At 38.5% G+C, this 24647-nt stretch overlaps 1 protein-coding gene across 27 annotated transcripts in view; it reads left to right on the top strand.

The window, feature by feature from the left end:
- The window catches only part of CREM (cAMP responsive element modulator), a 33555-nt gene extending 11472 nt beyond the window's left edge, over positions 1–22083 (top strand). For 13 of the 27 annotated variants that reach the window (XM_066991485.1, XM_066991479.1, XM_066991477.1 and 10 more), the window contains 6 exons: positions 1430–1576; positions 5511–5602; positions 5743–5885; positions 11189–11377; positions 19149–19305; positions 20949–22083. In XM_066991485.1, the coding sequence (XP_066847586.1) occupies positions 1430–1576; positions 5511–5602; positions 5743–5885; positions 11189–11377; positions 19149–19305; positions 20949–21093 (873 nt within the window). In that variant the 3' untranslated portion in view covers positions 21094–22083. The other 14 variants (XM_066991490.1, XM_066991484.1, XM_066991483.1 and 11 more) reach the window with 8 other exon arrangements.
- Positions 22084–24647: the final 2564 nt, after the last annotated feature.

Here is a 24647-nt window from a genome sequence, read left to right as displayed (position 1 = left end):
TTTCTTTGAGATAATGTGAGCCAACATCTGCTCTTCTTGATAGCAGCATGTCTTAATAGTAGATAAACGTTTTCTCTTGCCTTAAGAAAGAAACGTTTCCCAGACAAGCAATGGCTTACCGATCATAAGTAAAGTGTCATTTAATATTAGGAATTTAAAAAACAACAAAACCCCCAAAAAACAACTTCAGTGTGAATATAGAAAAATACAAAACTCTTTAAACAATTTTTTTCAAATTGGGCATTAATCATGTTTTTCTTCTCACTCGCATCTCTTTTTACCTCTACTGCTCGCACCAGCTACCTTTTTGGGCTGAGAACCAAGCTAGGAAGGGGAAGATATCAGCATCTTAGATATGACTCAGGGCTTATTCTTGTTCATGCGGAAGTTAGAAATTAAGTTTTTCAATGCAGTTTACTTTCAGAAAGACTTATCTATTTTTATCGTATGATTTTATGAAGTTGTTTGTAATTTTTTTCCTCTTCACTCTGAGTTTCAGGATGTTTCATCACAAAGAACTTGAGATCAGTCTTAGTGTTTTCCCTTTTGCTTCAGTATTTGTTTCTGATAACAATTTTAGCAGTAAGAGAATAAAATCTGAGTTATTTCTTAGTCTGTAGATGCTTAACTATTTCTTAACACATTCGGCATCAATACACGTGATTGAGAGCCAGGGGCTGGGCAAAGCAGCTTGTGCTCTGAGATGTCATTAGAAAAAGGGGTCAGATGTCTTCCTGGACAGAACGGGGCTACCTTTTTCTTCAGCTCTGCTAAGTTTAAAGATTTGTCTGTACGTTATTTTAGTTGTATCAAAGTGTTCCAACTCTGTCTTGGTTTTGTGAAATATGTAAAGTGAATTTATTAAACTAAAACAATTTACAAACCCATGCATTGCTTTATTGAACGCTTTTTTCCTTCCTATTATCGCATCCCTTGAGACATATATCTGAAAACCAAAAGTTGAACCTAAACTTTTAGCTTAACAAAGCAAAAACAAAACAGTTGTGGATATTTTTTGGACCAAGAACATTCTGCTCTGTATCTTTTTGTTGCAGCATACCACTTGAATGAATATTGGTGTTTTTGGTTACGTTTCTTGAGCTTCTTCCTAGCCTTCATGCTAGCGACAGCAGATTTACTCTGTGATAGCTTAGGGTTGTTTTTGATTGAAAAGAAAATGTGAAGTCTCTGGGGGGAAGGGGGGGAAGGATGAAGATTTGCAGTTTGGTAGGGCTCAGTTTTCCACACCATTTGGAGAGATACCACGTTTTTCCTATGAAGACTTGTGTACTTGCGTGTGAGATAAGTACGCACGCTTAAGCTGTTCTGGGTACGGCATCAGAACCAGTTTGTTTTAGTATCACTTCTAAAAGCATTTACTGAAATCTTGCGGCGTGTTTCTTAAACATGACGGTTGTAACTTTTGCAGGTTTCTGTAGCTGCATCAAGTGCTGGAAGAGGATCTCCAGCAGTAACTCTAGTGCAGTTGCCTTCTGGTCAAACTGTTCATGTCCAGGGTGTCATTCAAGCCACACAGCCCTCAGTCATTCAGTCACCACAAATGCAAGCTGTTCAGGTTAGCTCTTTTATTGTTCTGTTTTCATGAATATTTGGTGCTTCATTACTCATGCCCCTGCCCTCATCTTCAGCTTCTCTTCATTCCTGCCGGCGCTGGGAGATTTACTAGTGCGGTTGTAGGAAGGTGGGGGTGGGGAGGGCGGTGGCAAGCAGCCAGCTAGTAGCAGCTCTGCAAGCATTGTGTAGCGATTCCTTAATGCTTCCTGTTTATTTCTTAAGAAATTGTGTCTTGGAACCCTGAACTTTTGCAACAGCAAGTTTGTGTAATAACATGACCTTGTTTTAGCGTACCTTGCAGTTCTTCTGTTTCGTTCAACTCCGCGATCGTCCTGATTCTAATGGAAATTTGCAAGTGTCTCTTACGCTGTATTTCTGAGAGCATCTGGATGTGATGGAAGTAAACATAGCTTCAAATGATTCCTTGTTGGTGTAGCAGGCTCAGTTAGAGCATCTGGTACTGCTTTTTGTGGGTGTGTATAAGTAAAGAGCAAAAATAAGGGCAGCCTCAAAATAAACGTTTATTTGGCAAATCTTCACGTTTGAACCTGCTGATGTTAGAAAACAGGGACCGGTACAAAATGCTTAGAGAGCTTTCAGAGCTTTTAAGTAGTGAAAAAGACTGAAGAGAATGACTTTGCACTATTTTGCAAATGACTAGGCAAGCCTCCCATTAGCGTTTCTCTTGTAGGCAGGAATGTCTTTGATCCTTCCTTAAAAACTGATTGCAAAATGAAGGCTGAATTGGTTCTTGCAAGTAGAATTGATAATCTCTGCAAAGAAAGGCTAGATAACAGTTACATGTGAACAGTTTTACCTGCAGTCGTTGCAATGTAGTCAGGAAAAGACAAATGTATTGTCAGTCTTCTTGAGAAGCTGCTTTGAAACTTTTTAGTAGCTTTCAAGTGTAATAGATAAAAAGGCATGTGCAAGTATATTTATCCTAGAGACTAGAAAACAAGAATAAAACCTTAGCCAGGTATTCAGTAGTTTATTTGTAGGTGTAGATGAAAAAAGTAAAAGTAGTAAAGGTAAAGTAAAATGTAGAATGGTAAGGTTTGGAAATTCTAGATTGCTACTGAAAAGGTGCAGGAGATGGCTTGGGTTTGGTCAGACTTGAAGGCAAATTGGAATATTCAAAAAATAAATACTCTTTTTGGGAATTCTTTCTCACTATAATTTGCCAGGGTGAACTTTATCAAATAATCATGTTATAGTCATTCCTAGTTTCTGTCACTGCTTTTCTTCATGTTGCTGTGCTTGGGGCATGCATACAAAAACAGGCCTTGCTTCAGAGCTCAGGAGGAGGAATTTCTCCCGAATCTCTTGACAGCTGCTGCTGTGTTGTCTTAGGGGGTGGAGATTGACTGTTTGTTGTATTGAGTCAACTCTGTCCTCTCTTTCCCGAAAGAGCAGAGATGGGAAAGCTGTGTCCTGGTTAATACTAACTTGTTAGTTCCATTTTTTTTGGCTTTGTTTTCGTTTGAGCACGTTAATGGTAAATAGTGTGACTCTCCCAGAAGGGCTTGAAGATGCTGTTTTAAAAAAAAAAAAAAAAAAAAGTGAAGGACTCCAGTACAGCATTGCAGAGGTTGCCTAGGCTCTTCTGTGATCTTCTTAAGCGCTTTATCCTGCCACCTGGCACTTCCTCCAGATTGTTTGGCTTTAACTTAGCGTATTTTTCTGCCAGATAGTAGGAGACTTGGAAAATGGTATCAGTCTGCTTAAATAAATAAATAAAATACATAAATAAAAATATCTTGAAGGCTGACGTTAAAGCCTGCATGACCTCTCCCTCAGACACCTGCAGCTTTAAGCTGGAAGACATTTAATTGTATTTTTTTTCTTGTAACACTGTTGCTTTCTGGATGAAAAATACTTATCTGCGTTGTGTTCTTTGTTCTGTTATTGTTGTTTTACTTGTAGGAAGGCTTGCAATTCAGATTATTTGACTTTGCTACTTGCTTCTCCCCTGTAATATATCAGGTATTGACAGAGGCACATGAGCTCATATTTGTTGTGAGCTATATTTGTTCACAAATGCAGAACAGCGTGTTAAGGTTGGAGAAGTCTGACTGATGGCCAGGAGAAACGGCACTGCTTCCCTTCTGTAAGCCTCGTGGACATGGCTGCTTGCTATTAGAAGAAACAAACATTACATTTCTCTCTTGTATCCTGATGAAAATTAGAACTTTTGAAACTTCTTGCAGAAAATTTCCTCTTCCACATTAAAATGCTTACATTTTCTTGTTAGTTACTTACCATCTTACCGAAGTGCTGCTGTTCCTGACTTCTTGGTTGTCTTCACAGTCAAGAAGGGGTGGCCATTAGTAATTCTAAGTGGAATGACCAAGATCTTGTTTTCCTGCTGTTTGTCCTGGGATGTTTTTTTTTTTTTTTTTTAATTATTTTTATCCTGTGGAGTGAAAGCTCACTTTCTGAGTTATGCTGCTCTTGGCTGTGTAATGTTGCCTTTAAAGGTTTGTGCCAGAGGCTTGAAGATTGATCCATGAGTAGATCTGCATAGGGCACTGGAAATGCCTTTCAGAAGATCTCTGGTCAGCAGTGGTTCATCCTGCAAAAGAACGAATACAAATGTTTTGAAACTCTCGTGTCTCCCCAGTCAGCTCTGAAGCCTGGTTTGGAGCTGGATGCTTGTAGACATGCAGAAGTGCTTCTCATTATTTCCAGGTCTGTTTTAATTAGATAGGCATAGTGTTTTAATCACGTTCCTATCTACTACCCAGCAAAATTGAGGCTACGTTATTAATGTAATATTTTTTGCACAAAATTGGAATGTAATGAAATTAATATGTAGAGAAAAACCCTCATTCTGCAGTAACATGTAGTTCTTTCAAGGTGCAGTTGTACAGGTTTGAGATGGAGTGACACAGGCCCATGAATTTCCCGAGCCTTCCAACCAGTCATTTTCTGTTGGTCATGCAGGTTTTGTTTTCAGGCACCAAGCGCTGAGGCCTAGCAGCCACAGTACTTCTCGAGGTTTGTCTGGTCTTTCCTGAGCTGTAGAGAAGTCTCCACCCAGGTCGAACACTTGAGCCTTCTAGTCACTTCACTCTTGTTTAATGACGTGAGTGCTTGTTCAGCGTTAGTTTAGAACAGTATTTAGTCTGCAGCTGCATTATGGTCTTTATGTAAAAGGTCATTTTCCACGCCACCATTAGCATACTGTTTCAGTTTTGGAAATCTTATACACCAATAGTTCTGAGTAGTTGCAAGAATCAAGAAATTCGCATGTTTTTCTTGTTCAGTAATCGGTTTCTGTTCTGTGTAATGTAATATTTGCTGGCAAAGAGTGTGATTCAGCTCCAGGCCTTAATGCTCTGGGTAATTTTAAGAGACAAGAACCTGTGAAAAGAATGCTAATAAAGTCTTGAGAAAATAAAATAGATATTGTAGACTTCACAGAAGTTTCTAAAAGTTTCATGAAATTGCTAAGTTGTATTTATGAACGTGTTGATAAGTGTAATTTAATAAATGTATATTTAAATAAACTTATTTTCTAAATAGATTTGGTGTGGTTTTGAAGAAGTTTTTGTCTTGTATACAGTTATTTAAGGTGCATTCATGCGGTATTCTGCATTTTAAGTGTTTAATTTTAATTTAAAAGCTAATTGTACAATATTTTTACATTTAAAGAAATCTATATCAATACTTTTTCTTGATGTCACTAACGTTGTAATGTGGATTATTTATATTTTTTTCGAAATGGAAGATGTCATCTAAGTGCCTGTGTGTTGCTTACGTCATAGTTTGTGATGTGTTGTGGAAAGAGAAGTCCAAGATCACATGATTTGTGATTTTTTTTAAAAAGTGCATAAACTTCCTGTATGCAGACATGGAAGGAAATTTTTAAATATGATCTTTTTACTTTTTTTTTAATGAAGTTATAAATTTCAGAAACTTTGCTATTACAGGTAGCATCGATTGCAGATGAGTCTGCAGAATCAGAAGAGATAATTGATTCTCAAAAACGTAGGGAAATACTTTCAAGAAGGCCTTCATACCGGTAAGGACTTTTGGTTTTGTTTTTGCTGGTTTTAAAGGCAGGTTATATGTAACAGCAAAACTGTCTGATAAAAGCCAGTGACTTAGTTTCTCATGGGTATGGAATTTCAAATATATAAAACTATCTTTGTTCTCTTCTAGAAAAATTTTGAATGAACTCTCTTCAGATACTCCTGCAGTCCCGAAGATTGAAGAAGAAAAGTCAGAAGAAGAAGGAGCGCCTTCTGGAATTTCTCCAATGTCCATGCCAACCAGCCTGTATCAGACTAGCTCAGGGCAATACAGTATGTTTGCAAAGATCTGTGTTTCGTTGCAGAACACAAATAGGAACAGTTTTTTTTCTAAAAGTTCCATAATGAAGTAGAGATGTTTTGGTGAAGAAGAATGAGAGCTTCTATATTTCTAAATAATCTAAATTTTTATATTTAATTTCTCCTAACATGGGCACAACAGACATTTTAGCCTGCTTCTCTTAATGCTTGTTGATTGCTAAGTTTAGTCCTTCTAGAATTCCTACGCATTAAAAATGTGGAGGTGAGGCTCAGATGAAATGACAAATGTTGGCACTGGGTTATGTTTTGTGTGCATGTACAGTGTTATAAACCATTGCAGTTTCATGTTGCTGTGATTTGATATGTATTAGTATTATACGCTACATGAAAAATGACAATTGGTGAGCAGTTACTTTTTTAAACATAGGGTTGGAGCATGAAATTCTTTATTAACTTTGAATTTTCATTTTTAAAAGAACAACCTATCTATCTCTCCAATTGCCAACGATTAACACTCTCTTAACTGCAGAATTAACCTCAATTGTAGTCTTCAACATTTGGTACTTTATCCAAACACAGTCTAAAAGTTAGTTTCACAGTTCTACTCTCTAGATTTAATTCCTGCGTTTATATTGAAAACATTGCATAACTTGCTCCATATATCTTCTTTGTGCTTAATCGTGTATCATCTAAGGGATACCTTTCTGATAACTTTTTTTTTCCAATTATGTATTTGATAAAGCTTCATTCCTGCAGTTATTTTTTGATGTCTTTCTATGCATAGACCTGCTGAAATGCAGGTATTTTCCCTTTCATATAATGACAGCAGAATTGCCAAAGGAATGTTGTTTTCTGAAACTTTGCTTTGAGAACAGAGGAAGTCTATTAAAACATGAACAGTAGAATATAAAAGAAGATAAAATGTCTTTCTGCATGCAGTGTTCTAGTCACCCTTAGAATTCTTCATTTATTTTTAGTTTGTACAACTGAGTTGTTATCAAGTCAGAGAAAGCAGAAATCGCATATAATATCTACACTTCTGCATAGAAAATAACTTTGCTTGGAGTTCCTAAGCTGCTTTTCTTAACTGTCCTGTAAAGCGCGGACATAAAGGTCTGCTTTGTGATGTCCATCATTTGAAGTGCTCTTTTCCATGGACTTCTGGTCATACTAAATGACAGTTACCTAGTCCAGAATCTGCTTCTTTTTTTTTTTTTTTTTTTTTTTGGGTGGTGGTGGTGATGTTAGCTTCAGAGAAGTATTTGCAGTTTCAAGACTAAAAAAGAAAGTGCTATAGTGTCCGTACTATGCTCTAATGAGCCTTCAAACCTTAAGGATTTCTAAGAAATCAGGAGTTTAGATTTCTTACTCATAAATTCCTCTGCGAAACCAGACTTGTGGTTGCAAGAGACCATTCTCACGTCTTAATGGAAGGATATTTTAGTTTGAATGTTATGTATATAATAATGGCAGGGAAGCGTATAAAAGAATAATGAAAATCTCAGTTTTATCTTTCTTGTTCAAACAAACATTTACTTTTGAAAAATCAAAGAGCAGAGAGCATCACCAACAATGTGCTTGAATTAGAAGAGTCCATAGAAATTTAATTTAATCTAATTTATCTTAATTTAAGCCTGGCTTGAGCATGGAAGCATAGAAGAATTCTGCTTCATGCTGCTTTTTCTTTCAGTAAGTTCTATTGGTAGCTTTTTTTTTTTTTGCAGTACATTTAAGATAACTAAATCTACAAATATTTATTTAATGTTTCAGACATAATGAGACATGGCTTCAGGATGCAATGTCAGTCTTCATAGACCCTACTGATTCAGGCTTAAAAATACGTTTTGAGAGCCTTGTCTTCCTGGAAATTGCTTTCTTACTCAATTTATTCATTTGATGTTTTTTGTTTTCAAGTTTACATTTCCAAGTTAAAATGTCATATATCTTTTTCTGCAGTGAAGTCTGTTCTCTCCACTTCTGGTTAGGGAAAAAATACAGCCTTTGTCCTTAAAATTACTGCTTGCCGGAAAAGTTACGTCTGAGGTTGAATCCAAGTGGTAGCAAGGATGGTCATCTCCTTGTAGTAGATGGAGGCTTAATTTGGAATTTACCAAAGAGAGCTTGGCTGTTTGCTTCTAGTTCTGACAGCAGGCCCAAAAGGCACAAATCTGCAGCATTTCTGAGCAGCTGTGCTGCTGCCTGCCTGGGTTCCCCTAAATCCCCTGGAAGGCTGTGTGGGAATGGAACATCTCCTGTGCTGACTTCTGGCTGGGTGCGATGCAGAAGGTCACGACAGAGATCTATTTTATTTTTATCTCTCATGTCAGTTATATCTCCTCATCTGCTTATCATCACCGTATCTGAGTACCTCTCTGTCCTTGGCCAGTGTTGGTGGCCTGGGTTCTCCTGTGTAGGCAGCCAGCAGTTTGTTTATAAAGGTTTTGTGGTGTCCATGGCAATGAAGGCTGGTCTTGTAGGGTCACTACAGCTGTCTCTACTGTGGCCTGGTTTAAAATGTACCATATGTCACTAAATATGCTGAATCCTTGTTTTTCTTTATTTCTCTCTCTATTCTTGAATGGGAGAGGCAGGTTAAGAGTAGCTGAAAAGATAGTTTTGGCTGTATGTTGGTGTCGGTAGGTATGTGGTAATTATTTTTGGAAGAACTTGATAACATACTTGGTTTTAAGATAAACGTGCTTGGTTCTGTTATCAGCAGTGATGGCTGCTCTTTGCTTACTTTTTACCAGCCAAAAAATACGTTGCCATGGTTTCCAAATACCATTTTCCTTTCCTTAGGGTTCTTGGCTTTGGCCTGTGGAAGCAGATGGACTGACAGGCATGACCAGCTAGATGAAATGTGGGTTTACATCCGTCACCATGTATGTTGATTTTTCTGTAAGGAGAACATACACTTTTTTCCTAAGGCGGTGTCTTTTGTATGAGCCACGTAGCCTGATTTGCTACAAAACTGCTTTGCTGGCTGTCGTTCTGTCACAGGGGTTGTTGAATACTGAAAAAAATGGTTTGCCTCAACTGTGGTGGTGGTCTAAACACACAAGAGTTGTTTGCTTAGATGGAGATTGTGAATCAACTTCCTTCTTGCCTACTCGTGCATGTCATGATGTTCTTTCTGGACCAGTGCAGGGAAAATGAAAATAACTAGTTCTTTTGCCATCTGTTTTGGTTACTTGCCGTCTTAGGAAAGGTTTTTAACAATTTTTATCAATTGCAGAATTAGGAAATATGCTGGGAAAGAGCAGCTTTTCCTTGCCTTGGGAGGGAGGGAAAGGTCTGATCTTTCTGAATTAGGGGTGTTGATCATACTCAGAGAATGGTGTTAGTTTCACCTTCAGTCCTAGCTAGAAGAGAAGCTGCCATTTATTATACGCAAGTGCACGATGTACAAAACCAGGGGATGTCTGGGAAAATCCAGTATTCTATGAAGGCCCAATTTCAAGTAAAGCTCTGACACACGAAGTATCTGTGCAGTGGTTGGGATTAGGGCAGTGAATAGGGTGGGAGGAGTGTCATGTCCATAATAGGGTAGGAATCAATCCTATAGGAGGGAGAGTGGAGTACCTTCTCTGTTATTTAAAAAGAACTGAATTGTGATCTAACTAAACAGTTGAACTGACTTTTTTGTGTAGTGTGGTACTCTAATGGTATAGACATACCATTTTTTTTTTGGTGCTAAGTCTTTGTGAGTTCAGTGTTCGAGTAAATTTCACTTCCCTGGGAGGTACTGACGATCTGCTGAGAACCTGCTATTGTCCTGGACCTAATGAACAACAGAGGAGACAATGATTTATTCTTACTTCTCTTTCCTCTAAGCTGCCCCCAAATGGGGCACTTCCTGCTTTGGAGGCCAGACAAAAACAGCATATTGCTCTTTTATTTCTTTTTTTTCTTCCTGTAATGCCTTACGGAGCCCCCATGGAGCATGCGTTTGGTTCTGTGTGATGTTCCCCATCCTGAGGGTAGGGCTGGAGGTCATGCTGAACCTTGTTGCAGATAAAGCTCAGCCTGAGGGGAATTCCTTGTTTTACCCCAAATAGAAACTAAATTAGCTAATTGTATTTGGCCACTTTGGTAGGTGATTCCTATATTTTGAAATAAATCATCTGAGGTTTTAGTAGATTGCTACTATTCCCGAAGTTACTAATAACTGTTAGTGATTAGTAAGTAATCTCCTGTTAGCGTTTCAGTGCTCTTTGAAGTGTTACTGTCTTATGTTGTACTTTCAAGTTAACATACTATTGTCAGGACAAAACATCTGAAATCAATAGTCTACCTCCAAAATTCATGTAGGTATCTTAGAAATCATGTACCAGAGCTGAACATTCAAAAATGTCCTCAAATACTGTCAACCTGGCCATGAAATCTGAGGAGTTGAGAGTCCTGAATCTGTACTTACATACCACGTTTGTACCATCTCAGACCACTTCAAGTACAATGCCAATGATTGTCAGTTAAGTATCTTCACGGGGAGACATAAGCCCATTACTTCTTGGGAACTGGGTTCTCTTCTAAAAGTTTTTAATTAACATATTCCTGTTCTTGATGAGGGCAATGCTAATTTGAAAAGACAGACAATTAATAAACTCTGTAGGGAATTTCGTTTTTGCCTGATTATTTAATTATGATGAGCTAGCCGCAGGTTACACAGCATGTTTTTTTGTGGGGAAAGTATACCTTTCGTATTGTTGACCACATGGGAAGAAGACTCCGTTCTGTTTCTTTTCACATAAGCCAGTAAGCCAGACTCTTTACAACTTTCTAAAACTTGGGAAAATGTTTTTGTCCTAGGCTTTCAGTCAAACTAAGAGAAGGAGGAAGAGTGAGTGTTAGAAGAATTGTTACTCTTCTGTCTAGATGTCCTAGGTTTTGTGTCATGGGATTTGGTAAAGACAGATTTTTAAAATAATCTTTTTATATTAGTGTAGAAAACTGCAATTCTTTATAGCTAGAAGCTACCAGTCTTTTTTTTTTTTCCCCTCTTGTATTAAAACTATTTTAGGACTTCCAGAAATATTTTTAATATTGCTGGAAATTTACAGAGAAACATATGTGCAGCAGTTTTTTTTTTTCTTCCCTTGTTAGACACATGGCATGTACTACACAACAGGATTCATGTTTGCGAAAACCAGTATTAACGTTGTGTGTTTTGGGTTTCTTTAATACAAGTGTGCATTCAACAAGAAGAGGACCTGGAGTCCTATCAAATGATGTTTATTTTAAAAAGGGCGATGTGCTTTTAGCATGTTGTATGTCTCTTTCTGTTGACTAACCTGTCATTTTCTTTTTATGTTTAGTTGCTATAACTCAAGGTGGTACAATCCAGATTTCTAATCCACCCTCTGATGGAGTCCAGGGACTGCAGGCCTTAACGATGACAAATTCAGGAGCTCCTCAGCCTGGTGCTACCATTGTGCAATATGCAGCACACTCGCCTGATGGTGCACAACAGTTTTTTGTTCCTGGAAACCAGGTTGTTGTTCAAGGTATTGTTTATTAGTCTACTACACTTTACTTTTTTCATATTAAACATTTCTTCCTAAACGGCTTTTATTTTGTGTTTACGTTGTAGCACTATTAAATAACACTTACATGTAATATGAAAGATGATCCTACAAGGAGACTGAGTTCCTCTGTTCAGTAAAGCAGATACTTCTTTAGATTAAAAAAATTACGAGGAGGAAATAACAGGATAAAATCACCTTCTGCTTTGAATGCTTTTATCCATATTCTGAGAGACATGTTTAATTGAAGTAAAGATGGTGTTGCAGTTTGAACTGAGATGCTGAGTCTGCATCTCATCTAGTATATGAAACTAATTTGTTTTTTTCAACAGCATTCATACAACACGAGTTCTGATGGTACTTGGAAGTTCACAAGGCTATGTTTAGGGCAGAATTTCCTTGCAGTTTGTGTCTTGCCATTATTGGAAAGGAGATCCTTTCATGAAGCTGATTTTCTCACAGAAGAACAACTTACAGGTCCTGTGAAATGTACACATGTGAATTGAACTGTGAATAGTGAATTCTTAAACCTTACTGTAGTTTATACAGGATTTCCTATTCTTCCACTGTTCCCAGCCATTCAGAAATGCTGAGGGAAGTGGAGAACCAAACACATTGGATTCTTATCAATACCAGTAGGGTCGAGCTTTAGATTATATTGAGGAAACCTTTTGGAAATGTGTACAAGAAGTCTATATAGAGACACCAAATTAATGCTATGGAGGATATAGGGAATTTAGTTTCCATTTTCCTGTTTGTCTTTGTGTCAGTACAGAGGAGTAAAGTAGGAAACATGGCCAAATGCTTTCTTAAGCCAGAACAGCTAACTGAAATAAACCATGAGAAGGGTAGGAAGACGTTAAACATGTATTCATGGAATGGATGAGTGTCATCAACTAAATGCAGACAGATAAAGAATCATGGAGTGGTTTGGATTTGGAGCAGCCTTAAAGACCATGCAGTTCCAACCCCCCTGACGTAGGCAGGGGCACCCCCCACTAGATCAAGTTGCCTAAAGCCCCATCCAGCCTGGCTTTGAACACTTCCAGGGATGGGGCATCCACAGCTTCTCTGGTTCCAGTGCCTCACCACCCTCTGAGTGAAGAATTTCTTCCTTATATCTTCTAATCTAAACTTACCCTAGTTTGGTCTGAGATAGTTGGTGAAGTCCAGGTCAAGGATTTTTTTTTTGCACCCTAACAGGGACGTTTGGGATAAGTTCTGTCTTTAAGTGGCTGTTTCTCTCCCTTTGCTGTAAAGGAAGCTCAGGATGTAAATAACGCTATTAGCTTGTAAATATTTAGCTTTTTGGGATAGTACTAAATAATGACACCAAACTTGAATTCTTCCGTTGCCTCTGGTCAATTCCTTGCTGAAATATCGTGTCTTTCTAGGACTTAGAAGCATTTCAGTGAAACTTTAATACTATAATGTGAAAAACCTTGAAATGGTATTTGTCATGGAGACAGCACTGTTGTAACTACCTTAAGCGTTACTAGGTATACATTCTTAGTGAAGCCTTAAGACCCAAATTTGTTGTGGTGTTGTGTGTCGTCCCCCTCCCCCCCCAATTTCCCATTCTGGTGGTGGTGCATGTATATCTCACCTTTGATGAAAACCTTCAAAACAGATTCAGAGACAGTTACTGAATACCTGCTATGTCCTGTTTCTGTAAGTTTCTAGATTCTTTTAACCGAATTGATTTGTTTTCTGTCCATGCTTAGCAAAGTTGAATTTTCCTGGAATTCTCTGTTTCTTTGGCCCAAACAAAGACTGCTGCTTTAGTGATGCTCGAAGTGGTTGACACTGAAGAAAAATGCTACATAAAATATACAGGAAAAATACAAAGGGAATAGTAAGCATGCTTGAACTCAGAGATGATCAGAAGCGGTTTCAAATTATTATACACTATTGTTCCAAACAAATCCTTTAGGTGAAAAATAGAAGTAGGAAAGCCCTTGAAAATGTATAAGGTAAGAGAGATCTTGTTCTAATAATTGCGTATCATCAACAAACCTGAGTTACGGAGGATGGCGTGAGACAATGGAGCAGTAAGTCCTTGCTGCAGGTCATGTTGTTTGATATAGCTGAAAGTCTGTAGGTATATAGGTGATGAAATGTGTCATTTATGTACACTTTGACTGGCTATCAATACATGATATCGTGACAGTGCAGATTATAAGAGGAAAGCAACATTCTGCTTAGTAAACTGTCAAGCTGCATGTCTATATTTTTATAATGGTTTTGGTAGACAACATTTAAATTTGACTTATAATAATTATAGAAGGGAGATGGGGAACAAACCCAACAAATAGCAGTCCTGGACTGTATTTTACGGTTTCAGAAATCTGAAATTTATACTGAATTTGAACTGTATTTTACAGTTTCAGTATCTGTTTCAGAACCTTTCAGATTGGGTATGTATTCAGATTTTTTCCTAAAGGATTTGTTGATGAATCTGTTGCGATAATGGATGGCAACACATAAACCCTGTGCTTGGTATTTTCTGATAACCTGTGTGATGGGAAAAAGGACTAACATAAAAGGGCCAAAGATATTGGTCTGAGTGATATTTTGTTAGCTACTGATTTGCCTCATTTTGCCAACAAATGGAGCTCTGATGTCCTGATGGTTTCCTAATACTCTGGGCTCTTTGCTAGCTGAAGAAAAAAGTGTTTAATTTTTAGTGAAAATGAGTGTAGGAAAATCGTATCAAAAATATTCTGTTGGGACCTAGGTGTGTTTTATTAATATGGTCAGTGATATTTCAGAGATCCGTGGTTGGTATTTCTTCAGTGCTTCAGTTCTGATCTTTTATTCACATGATCCTGAAGTGGTCTTAGAATCACGGGGGGATCCTCCCTTGCACTGATGCTCCCGTTACTGCTGTCCTTGGCATAGCTTCACAGCTGATGAATTACCAGTGTAAATGTGTTACAGGCACAGGCTTTAGGAGTTTGCTGTGCCCTGTGTACAGAACAGTGCCTGGGCTGCTGGCTTGGGTCTAGTTTCATTCAAGCTGGTGTAAAGGAGTAAATACTTTAAAGATGAGATTGTTTTTCTTTTATTTTTTAAATAAGTCAGCCAGATCTCTTGGATGTATTTTTTTTTTTTTTGAAAAAGGAGGGAATGGCTGGAGGGGCTGCCCTTATTCAGAGTTACTGGTCTGCCTGTTAGACCAAAGTCACTCTCATTAGGTTGACTTATTTTGTTGGAGCTTTCTTCAGTCTTTTCTGAAGCTTTTAACTGAAATGAAATGAGTGGGTTGAAAGTCTCCCCTGGCCTTCCCCCCCCGCCCCATAAGGAGCTGTAGCCTTTCGTTTACTTGTTACAGCTTGTTAAGCTCTGCTGCCTCACACGGCTGTCTGTCAGATTTCTGCCTTCTAGTGGAGCTGCTCAAACCAAAACAATTGCACAAGTCCTTATAAAATGCCACTGTTTTCTGTCCAGTCGAGATTTTATCCTAAATCATTCATGAATTCTGCAGTCATTTTCTTAATTTCTGTCAGTCAGTGCTCTGAATCTTTGTCTTGTTATACAGCCAGCTCTGTGGTGAGTGCTTTCTGTAGCTTTATGTATAATTCAGGGGAAGAGAACAAAGCTGGGTTTACAGAAATACGGAAGGAAGAAAAAAAAGCTTTACTGGAAAAGCAGTTCTTTGGGCTGCAGTTTCAGTGAGCTGTTCCAGTGACAGAGCATATTAATGACAGCGGTAGGCAAGTGAGGTCACTGTGATGTCAGTGCTCTTGCTTGTAATCCTGCACATGCTTGCTAGTTTGGAACAGTTCATGCTGAGCTCTGGTAGAGGGACAAGAGAAGCCTGTGTGCAGAAGCTGGTCATGGCTGTAACAGGAGATGAAACAGGTAAAAATTATATTAGTCTTTTACATTATATTGGGTTTACATTATATTGGGGATGTTTAAGCAATGCTCAGTGTTTGTGACGTTTTCTTTTGAACTTGTTGCTGTAACTTAATCCTTCAAAACTGGTACAAAGGTTTTGCTTATACCTAGTCAGTGTAGGATTTCAGAGTGATTGTAACAGTTTCACCTTGGGGGGGAAATTTGTGTTAGTTTGTAAGTTCTTGTACAGATTGATTCAGATAACTAATATTTGATGGAGGATTCTGCTGAAAAAATCCATTACTTTTAAATCATTTAATGTGGATATAGTCATATATATTGTTGTAATTGTTCTTTTTATTTATTTTGTAAAAAATGACACTGCCTTTTTTTGTTTAGCAATAACGGCTAACAGATTTGGTAGCTAAAACATGCTTAAGCATAGCTGTAAGATAAAGGTGTAAGTTGTTTCAGTGGTATAAATGAACCGTTTTGCTTTCCTTATTAAAGAAAATAGCGAATAGAAGCAGATTTGAGAGCAGAAATTTTAAGTATTGCAATGCCTGCGTGTGTTCTCCTCCGCTGTTAAAATGGTCTGTTCCTCAGCTAATTGAGTTCAAAAGGCTGACGTCACTAGATTTCCTGGAATCGTGTTGCAGTAGGGAACTGGAAAAGTTAAACTCCAAACAAGATACACATTGACGTCAGCTCCAAGTCATGCTGTGATTTAGTCAGTTCCTTTCTGCTTCGTCAATTGCCTCCGGCAGCTCTGTGATGTTAACCAGTTTGCAGCCGGTACCGACGTGCTGCTTGGTGCTGGTACATCTTTTTTCATTAATCCAAAGATATTTATCTTCCCCGAGTCTGTGCTTTGTGTTTTTATACACAAAGGAATAATGATTCATGTCTTGTTTAGCCAGTTCAGTGGTGAAGTTTAAAACCCTTTGATAATTTAGTCTCATCATTATGACTCACAGGAAGGGAGAATAGATACACCAATACATAGCATGTATCAGTTTTTTTTCTCCTGTGTGGTTGCTGAAAGAATTCAAATGCAGGGGTGCTCTCTAGTGTTCAAGCTATTTATTTTTCCCCCAGGAGCTTGCTGATACAAGGTGTTTGATTTTTTTTGATAACTTAGGTAATTTTTATTTTTTTCCCAGAAATTAATTTATAAGGGTAGTTGTGCTCTTGTGAATGTCATTTTTTGTTTAATTTCCTGTTAATAATGTCCTTTGTCTAAGTCTCAACTCAAAGCTTTAGGTTTTTGGTGACATTTTTCTCCCTTGCAATTTTAAGGAGGGAAAAAAAAAGATGATCTATGGTAATGTGCTAGGAAACTATACCATCTACAGGGTTGTTGCTCTGTTAACATTCTCAGCCCTATGTCTGATACGTAGGAATGACTTTAAAGCTCCGTAGGGTTTCATTAGGAATGAACGCTGTTTTTAAAGGTCTGGCAGTCTGGATCAAGGTGTTGGGGATTTGTGTCTCAGATGCTGAAATGGAAGGTACCCTTCTGTGTAGTACATGTGTATGTTAAACACCATGGTTATGGTGTACCCCATGTGTATGACTTAAACACCATGATTTTTTCCAAGGGTATTTTAGCCTTCCTGTTTAAAGTCTGTTTCATCTTTCCCAATCTCTTTTCCAGGGGAAACAGTACTTTATTGTAACATTTAGAGATATTACACAGAAATGTGCCGAGTTAGAAATAATCAGTTTGTAATCATGTCATTTACTTCATCGTAAAGCAAACATTACTGAGGTATGCTTTTTTTCCTTTTTTTTTTTTAATCTGCAGTGCCTGGGTTTGCTAGGTCTGTACCAACAACCGGTTATTTCTCTGTGAGCACACTTGGCAGTTCATAGCTGGGCCGAGTTTTAGGCAGGGACAGACACTCTGGAACGTGGTCAGCCCCTTCGCACAGACGTTGTTGCTTGCTTACGTGGTGCTTGTTGATCCCAGCTGAGATAGGGGCTCGCTGTTGTTGAGCCGTGCTGCAGGTGCCTATTGCAGAGTCCTTTTAACAGCAGCAACAATAACGCCTGTTAGGTAACGTCTGAGTGTAAGTCAAGCAAAGACAACAGAGTTGTTGGTGCTGTCAGGCTGAGGTGACCTGGGTTATGGGCTTTTCCCTGTGACGTGATCTAGAAAGGGCTTCACTTTGTCTTCTAATTCACTGTAGCTAATGCAACGTAAAATATCATCTCTTTTTTTCGTAACATATCACCTCTTTTTTTCATAAGATATCATCTCTTTTTTTTCCTAGTGAAGAGAGATAGACAAAGGTAGTTCTTGCAGTAGCCTTTATAAAAACAAATGTAATGTGGCCAGCGTGAAGGTGAGCCTAGAGTCTCTTTAAAAAAATTCCGCTTTTATAAGCTGAAGTATCATCACCATGATATACCTGGGGCTCCTAACAGAAGCAGAGAACGCAAATCAAGGGTTAAGTCATTCTGTGATAGCAACACGAGCAGCCCAAGGCCGTGGCAGCTGCCGGGCAGCGCTCCAAGGCCGCCTCGGTGGCGTTCGCTGCCCGCCCAGCCCTGGCCCCGGCGGATTAGTCAGAGCCCCGCTGCGCTCCGCCGGCCGTGCTGCACGCCCTGCTGCTGCTGGAGCTGGTAGGGATTTAGGGACAAGGCTGTGGAATTGTAGTCTAAACAGAGCTTGAGCCTATTTTTTCTATTTAGTTAGTGAGCCACCTGCACAAACTGCATCAGATTAATGGTAATTTTTTTGTGAGGTTGAGGATTTGGTTTTGGTTCTGTCAGTCTGTTGTTGACTGATGTCTCTTTACTGCTCCAACTGTCAGCCCCCCCCCAGACTGCTTTGTCTACATTTTATTTTTCCAGTTTAAGTTTTTCTGTCACTTTAATATTGCTTTAAGTATAAATTAAGCATAGTTTAACAGCCCCTGAAATTTCATCTTTTATGTTCAGTTGCTTTAATGACAAAAATTGAAGTTCTGTTCTGGGATAATAGGAAATGTTTGTGGAGTTAAATAGGCAAATATTTGCTTAAAATTTTAAGAAGGATGCGTTTTTTGTTTGATTTTTCTGTCAGACAAGACAGCACTTAGGACTCTCACCGTGCTTGAAAGTTGAAGTACGCAATGCCATAATGTAGGAACAAAGTATTTTAGAAAAATGGAAATGAGGTGAGTGTATCAGAAGGGTATTGGTTCCAAGATCAGATTTTATATCTGCATTTAGTGTGGGAGAGCTCAAAGCCGGCAGGCTTGGGAGATGAACTTTTGCACCCCTATTACTGTGTAGCTACGCCTCTTCCTGTGCTGCAGCCACTGCTTCCTCGTGCCTGCTGATGCTGCAGCATCCTATTTGTGCTCCTGCTCGCTGTGAGCATTTGGCTGTTCTGTTTCATTTTGGCAACGGCAGCTCTGCCCAGTTTTCCAAGGGTTGCCAAGCTGCTTCTTCTAAAGGAAGGAGCAGGAGCTGGTACTGTTGCTGTCACAGGGAAGAGGAGCGAGTTGACTCCTGAAGCCCTGAAGCATCTGTTAGGGGATAGTGGTAGTATATAACCCTCAGCAGGACCGTCTTTTCGTGGGATTGTACAAACAGGAAATAAGAGGGCACGATCTGACAGCATTTCTCAAACAGCTTTCCCTATGTTGTTTGAAAAGAGCCATGTGGAAGCTTTCACAGGCTTCAGTCTGGCCGGCTGGTGGGAGCACATGCTAGACCAATTTAGATGGCTTGCTTTACAATAGAGAAATGAAAGCTAGTCAGAAAAAAAAAATATAGTTGTGACATTACAGGCCTGTGAAATACTTTGTGTAGTACGGATCCTGATAATTCATCAGCCAAATCCTGTTATTTCCAGTGAGACTTTTTGCATAGTTCTTTTTTTTTGCCATAAAGATTTAAATGTGATTCTTTAATACAGCTGCCACTGGAGACATGCCAGCTTACCAGCTTCGAACTCCCACTACTACCTTACCTCAGGGAGTGGTAATGGCAGCCTCGCCAGGGACTCTGCATAGTCCTCAGCAGTTGGCAGAAGAGGCAACGCGCAAGAGAGAGCTGCGACTTATGAAAAATAGGTAAGGCTACGTAGCAATAGCTGCTGTTGCTAAATAAATAAAGAAAGAAATCATTCTAATAAAGTTTTCTTCTTAAGGTCATGAGTACTGCCTGTGATTGACGAAGGAAAGAAATTCTTTGTCAGTCATCCCACCTACTTAGAGAATTTATGAATATTGGGCACTAACACTGGAAAGTTAGGGCTGGCCTTATCTCCATGGATTTTTAGTTCTAAAATTTTATGGTAATTCAAAAATCAGTATTGGTGTTGTCCATTACTGGTCATTTCTGTGATGATCCGGAAGTATACTTACTGTTGAATGATTTTATTTTTTTTCCACTGACAGCACAATGACCAGTATGGGCATGCTCATCTTGAAACTTCCCTGGAAAGAATTGGTTAGAATAATATCTGAGAATCTCATTAGCAGCTGTCCATTTATGATGCTGTGAAGAAGAGTTATTTTAGGATCGAATGATAATTACAGAATTTCCTACCTACCTCGCTACTGTGATAAGTTATTGTACAATGCTCTTGGCATTTAGCATACTGTGTGAGATGGCTGTATATTTTTTTAAATTAGTTGACGTGGAATTGACCGTATGCTGTAAATACCTGTCTTTCTCTGCACGTTATTCTTGCTATTTTTAGGGGACTTCCTTTTTTTAAATCTGTATCAATAGAAATCAGATTAATGCCTTCAGGAAGAAATAGTCTGCTGTGCAGATCTCTAATACATTGAATAGCCACTTACTGAATTCTTGGTATTGCTTTGCTCTCATGCCTGTCCTTACTTTAAATTACTCACGAGGACTGCTGCATTGTAGTGCCTCCCTTTGTTTCTCCTCTCTGCATTTTTAAAACTAGTCTCTATGCTGTCTCGCATATAACTTGCTGCAAAGTTCTGTTCTCACAATCTGACACTTCTTAAAGTTCCAAAAAGTTAGCAGAGTGGAATCCCAGTGTTTATAGAACTTCTTTTAGAATCGAAAACTTGTTGAGATGTGCTTCTGAAAATGCTATCTAAAGTGCGTAGCTTCCGTATAGCAATTCTGAGCAGAGCTATGGGAATGGCTCTGGGCTGTCACTTGCCAACACGAAAAAAAAGTCATTGAAATATGCCCAGGTGGACAGTTCTGAAAGGCTAAAAAACTGTTTGGACTTAACTTCTTGGTTAAAAGCAAAAAACTACAGCAGGTTTTAAATTTGGCATCTATCTTTTTATCTGAAGAGAGTAGCGTTATGGTTGTATTTTGTGAAAGTAAATTCTTTGAGTTTGAATTTAAGATTTTGAATGCAGAGATCATACTCCAGATAAACACATCAAATGGAGTATGACTGGAAGAAGAAATGCTGCTTTCAGTCTTAATGTGTCCCTTGGTCATCATTTACCGTGCTTTTCTCAGTTCCTCTGTGTATTCTATCATTGTATTTGTTGGTGCTGAATTTGTTTCAAGTCGGTTTAGTTGTTTTGAATTGCATTTTAACCATGTTATTGCTTATGGCTGTTATCTGCTGTTCTGTTTGTGCAATCCAAGAGTTGTTGTTGTTAGTGGTGGTGGTGGTTGTTGTTGAACCACAGGGATTGCAGGTAATTTCATTTATCCAGTCTTTGCCGTATTGTGGCTGTTCCTGTAGTCATTTGCCTTGTATTGGTTCCAGGGAAGCTGCCAGAGAATGTCGCAGAAAGAAGAAAGAATATGTCAAATGTCTTGAAAATCGTGTGGCTGTGCTTGAAAACCAAAACAAGACTCTCATTGAGGAACTCAAGGCCCTCAAAGATCTTTATTGTCATAAAGCAGAATAACTGTCTTTCATTTGGACCTTGTTTATTATGAACTTTAATCAAGGCATGAGAGGAAGCAATTCTACAGATTGCCATATGAACTTGAGAAAGAGACACTTGAGGCCCTTGTGGAACCCAGTTTTGCTTAGTGTTTTCAGACTGATTTGGGAGATATTCCAAAATTTGGAATTCAGTCGTAGTCTCCCTACTCTGCTGAGCTTTCTAATAGCATGCAAATGGCTTTTTTGTTTGCACTTTTTACTTCTGCTTTTTGCAGGGAAGCTGCTAAAGAATGTCGACGTCGGAAGAAAGAATACATAAAATGTCTGGAGAGTCGTGTTGCAGTGCTAGAAGTTCAGAACAAGAAACTTATAGAGGAGCTTGAAACCCTTAAAGACATTTGCTCTTCCAAAACAGATTAGTAGAAATATTTATTATACTGTGAACTGACTAAAATATTTCCAGTTGCTTTATAAGGCAATACATAGCCAACATGAATTATGGTTTTCTCTTTGTGTCATTTATATTATATTCCAACTTCTAACATTCCCAAATGCTTTCCTGCTTTTTGTCAATTCATAGCTCCAATTTCAGGTTTTCCACGCTCCTCCTTTCTACCATCGAAGGAGCCAAATGCTGTAAAAAAAAAAAAAAAATAACAAAGTGAAAAAGTGCATCATTTCTAAGAGCTGTTTCTTTGCCATATATTTACATACTACTTTTTACGTGTTACTGCTAGTGGCCTGCACATACAAAATATTTTACAGTTGTTTTAAATGAATCACAAAGATAATGCATCCAGTAATACAAGAAAATCAAACAACCCAAGGTATCTCAGGAAAGAGTTTATAAAAGAATGTTATGATTACATGTATGTACTAGCATACTAGTCTACAAATGATTTTATGGCATATTTTTATATTAGTTGCTTTGTGGGGAAAAAAAAGTATTGTATTGCTGTCACTGAGTGCCATGGTTAAAGATAGTTTTTAATAGAACCATGTTGTTTAACCTGTGTAGTGTCTGATTTCCTTTAAACATCTGGGCTTTTTTTTGTGGGGGTGGAAGGGGTGGGAGGCTTTTAAACCTGTGAGAGTCTAGAAGGGGAGGAAGGAGAAAGGCATACGTAAGCTCTTTGACATGATGTGAAGTATGTTGTAAATATCTGAAAACAGCTCTCTGATATATGACTGCTATTCACTTACATTGTCTGTAGTTTGTGAAATACTTGATTTATTAGAGTTCTATCAAAACTATTTGAGTTATATCAAAATTCAATATTGCATCCTGAATACTTCATTTTAGATTCTGGACAGTTGTACACAGTTACCTGTAGTGAAGGCTGATCCTGTAGCTCTTTTCACACTTTCTGCAAAGTACCAGGAGGAAGTAAACGTGGCTTACAGAAGGAAGCTTCCCAATGACAAGTAGCAATTTGCTGATTCACAGGGTTCCAGAATATAGGTGAGAACTGAAGATTTTTAAAAACAAACCCGTGCATAAACCAGATTACAGTTCCAGTAAATGCAGTGTGCCAATTTACTGTAGTACTTTGAAAGAAAATAGAGCTTATGCAAAATCTCTTCCAGGTTTTTGTTTAACTCAGGAATTATTTAATTGATTGGTGGCCTGTACAGTCTATGAGCAGGGTATTTGGGAACTTTGCATGTGTGTATTGGAGAAGGGGGGTGGAATTCTGCCACTACTGAAGTCACTGAGATTTCTTTGCTTAATTTAAACTGAATTCACCTTTAACCCAATCCCACATTCCTTCCTTCTGATACTGTTGGGGTGAGGGCTATTTTTTTGATCTTTTTTTCTGTCACTTTCTGAATTTACTTGAAGTAAACAGGATATATTTCTCCAATCCTTTTGAAAATCCCTCTAGGTACCTAAGTGAGACCATTTGTAAGAAGAGGTAGTATCTCTTTTTCCTGCAGCTACATCAATTGGTTTAAGAAGGAAACAGACCAGCTTTTGGACCCACAGGCTCTGCTTCAGGTCTGGAACCAAAATGAAATAAAATTTAAAATAACCTGTTTCACTGTGAAAATGCATCCCAAGTGCTAAAGTCAGCAGGGGGTCCGTGGGTCTTTTGAAGATGGACAGGATGAGCACAGGCTATTGCAGGTCCACATTGAAGCCTCTAGACTGCAACAAAAGTGTCCAGCAAATTGTTTGTTGTGGCTCTGTCACTAGAATCTGTTTTCTGTTACAGGTAGGCATTGCTCCTGACTCTCACAAGGGATTTGGAAACTAAGTGGAAAGAAACTTGGGCACATGGTGGATACCTCTCCTGTACAAACCTCTCTTATCTTCCTCTTCCCAGTAGTATCTGGTACTACCTCTAAATAGAAATGACAGGAGGAATCCTTGTCTGCCTCACATCTAAGTAGTCTACAGTCTTTGCTAATGCACTTAAAACATTTGATTAATGTGCATATTTATGTAAACAATGACTCTGGGGAAGGGTGAGGAAGTCTCTGTTAATAACAGAGCTAAACCAAAATGTTCTTGGGTGTATGTTTGGTCGTTCTGGAAAAGTCCATTTCATATATTTGTCTGCACTAGGGAAAAGTATTCTGCTTTCAGAAAGTCCACTGCACAAAACCTGGCTCATTTGGACCAAGACTGGGAAAAAATATGTTTATGACACATGCTTCTTTCATTCTCAGTTATTTGGCTTGACGTAGCGTTGATGTTGACAGAATTTTTGTAAACTAAACATTTACGGATTTTAAAATGAGAATGAATTGGTGAACAAGAACATTTAAGATGTATGGTTGGTAAATTAGATCCAAAGCGCATCTTGTGGTGAAGGAAATGAGTTACTTGCAAATAATTTGTAAATGAAGGCCTGCAGAAATGCCAAGGATCTGATGTCAAATTGACAGTGGAAAAATAGAGTACTTACTAATCCTGTTTTGAGTTGATTTGAGAAGGTGCTCTGAAAACTTTTGGAGAGTTCCCTGAGGTTAAATGAAGATTTGAAGGAAAGCTCAAAGTACCACTGACATTAGTCAGAGAAGTAACACCATAATTCTTACGTGAAATGGGACTGCTGGAACCATTGAAATGATAGGATATATCCTAGGATATATGAATTAGTTCAGATTATAAAGAAACACAGTATCCTTAGCTGTTGAGGTTCATGTGAATACCAGGACTTGCTCCCTCTCACTGTTCTAGTTGTTCAGTTCTCTTGAACCAGCCTTTAGCTGAGGGGAAGAAAGAAAACGGAAGGAAGATTACATCTTTGTAGAGCTTTGTCTTTGCACGTGGGGAAGCACGCACAAGTCCAGTGGACTTGGAACATTTTCATTTTTGTACATCTTGAATTACATTATTGATGTTTGTCTGGATTCACATAGGATGTCTCCAAAAGCAACAGCTGCAAAAGAATGGTAGTTTTTTCTGGAGCGCTTTTGTTCATGAGCTGGACCAAGTATGGTTTCAAGTGGCTTTCATGTTTTATTCTTGACTTTACAGTCAGGGCAACAGTTGCCAGGTAAGTCTTGTACGGAGAAGTCTATTTAGAAAAAGCAAAGTCAAAATTTTTGGGTTTAATCTTCTGC

The sequence above is a fragment of the Anser cygnoides genome, chromosome 2, assembly GCF_040182565.1.
Source record: "Anser cygnoides isolate HZ-2024a breed goose chromosome 2, Taihu_goose_T2T_genome, whole genome shotgun sequence".
Taxonomy (NCBI): domain Eukaryota; kingdom Metazoa; phylum Chordata; class Aves; order Anseriformes; family Anatidae; genus Anser; species Anser cygnoides.
This window is presented reverse-complemented; position numbering and strand designations above follow the sequence as displayed.